The sequence below is a fragment of the Prionailurus bengalensis genome, chromosome A1 (assembly GCF_016509475.1).
Source record: "Prionailurus bengalensis isolate Pbe53 chromosome A1, Fcat_Pben_1.1_paternal_pri, whole genome shotgun sequence".
NCBI lineage: Eukaryota > Metazoa > Chordata > Mammalia > Carnivora > Felidae > Prionailurus > Prionailurus bengalensis.
Window position 1 is genome coordinate 101,510,919 of NC_057343.1, and position 8,235 is coordinate 101,519,153.

The 8,235-nt window shown below is 34.8% G+C and overlaps 1 protein-coding gene across 2 annotated transcripts in view; it reads left to right on the forward strand.

The window, feature by feature from the left end:
- The window catches only part of SNX2 (sorting nexin 2), a 56,555-nt gene extending 50,661 nt beyond the window's left edge, over window positions 1-5,894 (forward strand). The window contains exons 12-16 of one of the 2 annotated variants that reach the window (XM_043586263.1): window positions 1,938-2,081; window positions 2,537-2,548; window positions 3,541-3,621; window positions 3,749-3,820; window positions 5,366-5,894. In XM_043586263.1, coding sequence (XP_043442198.1) covers window positions 1,938-2,081; window positions 2,537-2,548; window positions 3,541-3,621; window positions 3,749-3,820; window positions 5,366-5,416 — 360 coding nt within the window. In that variant the 3' untranslated portion in view covers window positions 5,417-5,894. The remainder of the gene's footprint in view (window positions 1-1,937; window positions 2,082-2,536; window positions 2,549-3,540; window positions 3,622-3,748; window positions 3,821-5,365) is intronic. The other variant, XM_043586271.1, reaches the window with a different exon arrangement.
- The last annotated feature ends 2,341 nt before the right edge of the window (window positions 5,895-8,235 follow it).

Here is an 8,235-nt window from a genome sequence, read left to right on the forward strand (position 1 = left end):
ACAGGGCCTGCTTGGGAGTCTCTCTCTCTCTCTCTCTCTCTCTCTCTCTCTCTCTCTCTGCCCCTCCCCTCTCTTGCTTGTGCACACACCTGCTCTCTCTCAAATAAACATTTAAAATAAAAGAATGTCATGAGGAAAATGTCTTTTAACTATAAGAAAAGCAGGCAGAACACCTGGGTGGCTTAGTCAGTTGAGCATCCAACTTCGGCCCAGGTCGTGATCTCTCATTTCGCAGGTTTGAGCCACACAGCCAGAGCCTCTCTCTGCCCCTGCCCCACTTATGTGCTCTCTCTCTCAAAAATTAAACATTAAAAAAAAATTTTTTTAAAGCAAAGGGGACAGTAAGATTTACTCAGTAATGTGAGAAGAGAAATTATATGAGATGACAAATTAAAACTAACAAGGTAGATTTAAATACCTGAAATAAGATGCTTTGACTTATCAGTTTGCCCACGATGTCTTTTGTCCTGGTTAATTTGAAATATGCAGGGTCTTTGGAAAGAAAACACTTTGGTTTGTGGTTGATTTAGAGGTTTTTTGTTTGTTTGTTTGTTTTGCTGTTGCCCACATTTTTGAAATATGCAGTAATATAAATGCGGTCCAGTTATGGTTTTTTCCTATGGTATTGTGTTATTATTATTTGTACTTTTAGTATAAATCCAAGAGTTAATCAATTCTTAATTTATTTGTGTGTGGTTTTAGGAATAATCCATAACAGTACCTGCTAATTATTAAACATCTGCTAGGTTAAGTCACTGTGCTATTTTTCATTTTATTTCCAATCCACTAATATAGATCTCCTTTTCTTCCTTCTATATTTGGGGAATCTGTGGCTTACAGAAATTAATTTATCCAGGATCATACAGTGACAGAGCTAGTATTTGGATCCAAATTTGATTTGTTCCCAAGCGTATATTTTTAAGATAGATTATCTGTGTACTCTTCAGCAAGTCCCCATAAGAACATGGGTTTATTTATTTCTTGATCCAAGAAGTTCTTTATTTGGGGTAATGAAAATAACTCTGGTTTACTGCTTTCTGGTTCACCCAGTGTATTAACACCAGCTTCATCTGTTCGAATAGTAAATACTAAAATAATATGAATATATCTCCAATATCAAAATAGAGGATTTATTATTACATTCTCCCATCCTATCTGTCACCTTTTTTCAGGAGATTCTAATTACTCTCTTATGTTCATATTTCAATTCTTATTTCCATCCTCTTGTTCTTACTTTGCCAAACTCCTTGAAAGAAGTAGTGTATTTGGTTGACTTGGTCTCTTACCATCTTTTGGTCTAGTTTTTCATTCGGTCCTGCCTACTAGATGTGTGTGTGCGTGTGCGTTTCACACACACACACACTCATTTTCCCCGTTCATCTTGTGTAGGACTCTCTCTTTTGTTGTTGTTATGCCTTTACTTTTTCATTGCTTTGCTTTTTGCTGTGGGTCATCTCTTCCACATTTTTACTTCCTGTAGTCTTACGGGGTTTTCTCATTTTATTCTTTTCAATTTCTGGCCTATTTCCAACACTTAAATCTGCTTTTGATTTTTTTTTTTTTTTTTTAAGTAGGGAAACTTACAATGTAAATATGATACCAGCCTTTTCCTATTAAATCTGTCTTCATAAAACTCTGTTAGAAACTTATTACAAGCTAGATTTAAAACCCAAATGGCTAGTGAAATAAATGCATCTTGTATGTAGTTTCTGTTTATTTATTCAGAGCTCTTCTAGTCACAGGGACTTGTTTTTGTTTTCAAGGAAGTGAACACAGAAATTTCTCTTATATTGGCATCTTTATTTGCATTATCTTAGCATATGAGAATGGCGTTTAAAATACTTTTTATTGTTTTCAGTATTACAGCACTTCAAGTATAATGAAAGTAATTCAGTGGTAACTCCCTCGCTTAATAGCATTATGTCGTTCACTTATAGGGTGTGTTTGACCATCGGATGAAGTGCTGGCAGAAATGGGAAGATGCCCAAATTACTTTGCTCAAAAAACGTGAAACTGAGGCAAAAATGATGGTGGCCAACAAACCAGATAAAATACAGCAAGCTAAAAATGAAATAAGAGAGGTGATTAATATAAAATGCTTTATTTATCACTTCATTCAAATTTTCCGTGAGTCATTCATATATGCATAATTTTTCATAAATTTTTTTCTGAGCCATTCAACACTAGCCATTTCTCCATAATTTTATGAACTGTGTTAGAATTACTTTAATGTTTTGATCATCGTCAAAAATCTCCAGAGCCCTTTCTTACTGCCACACGATTATTATGGAATGGATAAAGAAGCGCACAAGGAAAAGATTTAAATTAACCTCTAATTAGTAATTACACATTTCTTTTGAGATGGTTCATTTAATTTCAGATAATTACTTATTTTATGTTTTAGACCATAGACTTGCCCCATATTTAGCTTTCCAAGCAACATTATCCCCCATATATATGTACTATATATGGTATTTTAGTAAATTTGTATAAGTTTATTATAATTTATACACTTCTTTTGCCATGCTTCAATAAGGAAATTGAAGAGGTAGGACAACCTTTATATTACTAAAAGTAAATGTACCTGCTCTTTGAAGAGTATGTACCACTGTTTTGGTTACATAGTGGGAAAATACCATTTCATTGCTTAAGTCTTCAGTTATTTTATTTTAGCTGTTCCATTGGTCACTGGTCACATGTTTTGTTGTTTCTGTACTGAATTTAATGTTGATGAGCAAGGTCTTCAGTAGACCATAATTCCACACTTTTTTTTTAAGCCAAACATTTTACTATTAAAAAATGTTTTTTAAATGTTTTTTAAATGTTTGTCGTACACTTTTCTTAATTTAAAGTATTTCCATGGGCATATAAATTGTGATGAACGTGTATTCTTGAACTTGGCAGAATATTTTTGATATAATATGGAATTATTAATGATATCAAAAAGAACACTGCTAAATTATTTCATAGTGAATTTTATACTCAATGTTTTCATCTTTCTTAGTCATATAATTAAGCTGTGGAGATTGTAATTGATTAAGTACTGAAATATCCTCATCATGGGGTGCCTGGGTGGCTCAGGCAGTTGAGCGTCCAACTTCGGCTCAGGTCACGATCTCGTGATTGATGAGTTCGAGCCCCGCGTCGGGCTCTGTGTTGACAGCTCGGAGCCCCGCGTCGGGCTCTGTGTTGACAGCTCGGAGCCTGGAGCCTGCTTCAGGTTCTGTGTCTCCCTCTCTCTCTGCCTCTCCCCTGCTCATGCTCTGTCTCTCTCTGTCTCAAAAATAAATATAAACATTAAAAAAAATTTTTTTTAATATCGTCGTCTTGAGTAAATGTGACAGTGAAATATTAATGAAAATTAACCTCCTAGGCGTTTCTGCTGCTTAGAAGTTAGATGAAAGTTTGAATGATCCTGAATTGGGCTTTGCCAGTAGTGAGCTTCCTCAGGGTCTACAGACCTTACATTAAATGAGCTAGTTCTATAATATTTTCCTGACAAGAGTTATAAATTTGTGCTTTTTTGTTTGTTTTTATTAGTGGGAGGCAAAGGTACAACAAGGAGAAAGAGATTTTGAACAGATTTCTAAAACAATTCGAAAAGAAGTGGGAAGATTTGAGGCAAGTATAATAATTTTACACTTGTCCCAACAACGTGGTCTTTTTTTTTTTTTTTCTTTTTGCTGTGATTTTGTAGTAAAATCGAATTTAGTTTTGTACTAATGGAGTTTTTCTTCATGTACCACAGAAAGAACGAGTGAAAGATTTTAAAACTGTTATTATCAAGTACTTAGAATCATTAGTACAAACACAACAACAGGTAAGCTTGTTTTCTTTATGACTTATTTTATAACTTATAAATTCTCCTAGGACTTTGGTATACTTCTTCATTTTAAACACGTCAGTGAAAGGAGCTTTTATACTTACGGAAAATAAGAAATGGGGTAGAGAAAACTGATGACCACAGAGGAAATAATTACTGGTAGTTAAACTGGAAAGTCTCAGGTCCTTTGCCTCTGCTCTTGAACACCAGGCAAGATGCTTTTTTCCCACGTTAGGTGATGAGAAACTTGCTAGACAGTCTTTTCCCTTTTCTTGTCTTCCTAGTTTTAGTTCCCTAGTGATCACAGTGGTTTGAGTAAACTCTTAGAGTGAGTTCTCTTCCATAACAGAACTTAAATGAAAAACTAGCTTATTTAAGGTTAGCAGGCAGGGGTGAGGGTTGTGCTGTTTTGGTCTTTGTTTTATTTTGTGTGTGGTTTGTGATGATTGTATGCCACAAAATTTGTCTCCTTAACGAGAGAACAGAGAAGACCGTGGCTTTTAATTAAAGTCTCTAATAAGAAAATAGTACAGGTTTTTTTTTCTGTTTGCTCTATTACAAGTTTGAGTAATCAAATTATATGTAATGTTTTGAATAAAAGGATGTCTTCTTTCTCCCGTTTTAAAATAAATGTGGATAGAAACTTGATTATGTAATATAAAATAGATTAGTTTTTGATTAAGCAATGACATTATATGTTCAGATTACATTTAGTCTTTAAATACTTAGTTCACCAGGTTAGATTTTTTAAAAGAACAATTTACATGAACTTGTTTTTAAAGGAGTTGTTTTAAACATAACTTCAGTTTATACTTTGGTTAATTCTGTGGACTATTGAAGAAACACTGGTAGCTGATGCCTTCCAGTTTCAAGAGAGACTGCATGTGTCCCTTTCTTTCCTGCCTAGTGTTTTCTTTTCTTGCTCCTTTTTTTTTCATTGTTTTTGGCTACCAATAACATAAAATGTGAATACCCTCTGATTAGGATGTTATCCCTTCATATTGGAACAGTTCATTGCAGTTTTATTATGTAAGGTAGTCTCATTTAATTTACAGTAACAATCTGTTTTATATACAATTCCACATAAGCCAAAAAAATCTGAAGTTGTATTTTAAAAACTATATTGTTTACATCAAAAACTGAAATTAGCCAGTGGGAATTAACATTTAAAATAATTTACACACGAAATATGTTGACAGACTTCAGTTAGGGACATTTAAATGATCCCATTTGGAAACAGGCTATAGTAGGGGCTCCTGGGTGGCTCAGCTGGTTAAGCACCCACCTTCAGCTCACAGTTTGTGAGTTTGAGCCCCTCGTTTGAGCCCCTGGAGCCTGCTTTGGACTCTATGTCTCCCTCTCTATTTCTCCCCGACTTGTGCTGTCTCTCAAAAAATAAACGTTAAAAAAAAAGTTAGAACCAGACTTTAATAAATGTTAGTCATTGTTAGCTACTTACATATACATTTTTAAATGAGGTACGGAATATGTGCATATAAATGACAAAAAGGTAATTAGAATATCTTTGGTTATGATCCACAGCTGATAAAATACTGGGAGGCATTCCTGCCTGAAGCCAAAGCCATTGCCTAGTGAGAAGATTTCTGTTATGAAGATCTTGGATGTTTGTTCCGGTTACGCTGAATTCCACAGTGAAATCATTCAAAACCATCTAAATAAACCACTCTATATTTTATGAATTACATGTGGTTTTTTTATATATATATATAAATATATATATATATACATATATATATATACACACACATATATACTCTGCCATTTTATTACAAGCTGCATGTCCCGACCCTCCTTGACTTAAGTGGACTGTGGCATGACATTCTGCAGTACTTTGCTGAATTGAACACTGTTGTGTCTTAAATACTTGCACTAAACAGTGCACTGCAAGGCCAGACAATTTTACATATTTTTTTCTTTACAATACATTCTGTAGCGTGTTTGCCCTCGTTATGAAGTGAATTATCAACGTGTTGATTAATGTTCACTTATACATTCCTGTACAGAAATTCTGATTTTGTGATTACAGTAATAAAATGCTATTCCTTGTGAAGTATTAGTAACAAATTATTTGGGTATATAAACATATTAGAGATCTTTTGAAAGCATTTTTAATGGGAAGAAATTTTTGTTTCTAGATATGCCTAGGTGATATGATCCATTAATTTCTTTTTAGTTGACAGAAAAGGCTGAACTCTTGTTAGAAATGACTAAATGAAGGTTAAGTTTTCTTCTGAAATCATCATAAACCAAAGAACATTTATCTTTTGATTCTACTCTGGAGAATGTTCTTGTCTCTAGTAAAGCAGAGAATGAATAATTGCTTTCGTGTTTTACTCCATCCCTATTACCAATGTCCAATTTAGGAATTAGGAAAAAAATGTATTTACGTGCTTCTATTACAAGTCCTATGATTTCGCTCATCTTCAAAGTCCTAGACTTTGTGTCTTAGTTAACTGACTCCTTGCCTTTTCTTTGTTTTTCGTTTGAAACTAACGGTAAGGTCATCTGTGCTCGTAACGGACAAAGAATGGTACCACGCTGAAATCCCCTGTGATTTGGTGAATAACCATGAATAACATAAAGCAAATTTGAAGTAAAATGAAATTTGTCTTTGTCAACCTTCTTACCTATTCTGTATCCTCTTGAGATGGCTGTTACATGCTCCTTGAGGCTGTCGAAAGTTCAAGTTATGACTGGCATCAGAGTTGTTTTCATTTTTTAACGTGTTCTTAAAGATACCCCTCTTCTTAAGCTTACCACGTGCGTCTCCCAGAGGAGACAGATGTGGTACGTGTAACTGAGTCCTGTCTGGCAGTTTACTGGATACAGTTAATAGCTCAGAGTGTTCTCAGGATGTGTTTGCTTCCAGCTGTTTTAGCTGAAGTTTTAAGCCTACTGTAGGCATTACTGATTTTTATACTCCTAGAACTCAGAGGAGTACCTGATTCTTAATAGGTTAATAGGAAAGACTTGATCAATCGAACAGGAAAAAGAAGTCCTGGAAGATGCAAAAATAAGACACTCTCTTAAGAAGGAGAAACTAACGCAGAAATAGGACTTCTGTTGCTTCTGTTGGAGATAACTTAGAAACTTGTGCAAAATGAGCAGTTCGTAGTAGAGTGTATGAGATGCCGTCTTCTGGTCCCATTAACCCAGAGCAAAATCTCGACTTACTGGGAATAGTTTGGCTACAGTCATGTCTTGTTACTATGTCCGTAGTCATATTACTTGCAGAGACACAGTTGACATTCAGGGTAATAACTCGGTGAGATCACCCATTCCACTGGGGTACGCTCATTAGAGTATTCAGCACCTCTCAAAAGTAATAATTATTCTCAGTCTTATTCAAGCTGGAGGGAGTAACAGACCCAGTTCCCGTTCCAGATTTCATTCCCCTCAATGGTCTTTACTAAAAGAGAAAGAGTCTTTTGGAAATTTCAAGTAAATTATATGAGCCTCTGGTAGCTACCAGCCTTTTTAATATCTTCACCACTGAGCCCACCTCCACCTATAATCTTTGCGCCTCCTATTCATACTACTGAAATAATTTCACTCCAAAGAAATAGAATAGGAACATTAATAGTGCTAATAACGTTAGCCTTTTATACATCTGAACTTAATTTTTTTCCTTAAACCAGACAAATAAGCACTAAGTATAATACAGTGGATCAAGCTGAACCTGGAGTCAGCATACGTGTGTTCATTCTTCTATCACTTTGTAACTATGTGACTTTGGCCTTACCACATAAAATTCATCTATAAAACAAGGGTGTAAGACTGATTCCTGAAGTGCCTTTCCACTTTAAAATAGTTTGCTTAGGGGCGCCTGGATGGTTCAGTCGGCTAAGTGTCCGACTTCAGCTCAGGTCATGATCTCATGGTTCGTGAGTTCGAGCCCCGCGTCAGGCTGTCTGCTGTCAATGCAGAGCTCACTTCGGATCCTCTGTCCCTGCCTCTGTCTGCCCTTCCCCTGCTCATATTCTCTCTTTCTCTCTTTCTCTCTCTCTCTCTCTCTCTCTCAAAAATAAGCTTTCAAGAATAAAATGTTTGCTTAAAATACCAAACTTCAATATAAATATTCTGTTAGAAAATTAAATTGTAATCAAAATCACCTTGTATAATAAAACAAGGCTAGAAATGTATGTAAAAATAGGATTTCTAAAACAAAAAGATGTTTTCCTGTTTGTATTTTTTGACAAGCTCTTTTCAACTATTTGGCTTGTTTTATACATACATATATATTTATACTAGCCTCATGACACCCTTGTTTCAGTGTTCTTTAAACTTTTTAATTTTATTATCCACATCTAGTAAAGTTTTACAAGTTCCTCATGCAAGTTGTTTCATATGTGGTTTTTAAATATAAATGAACCTCTTAACAAAGTCATATT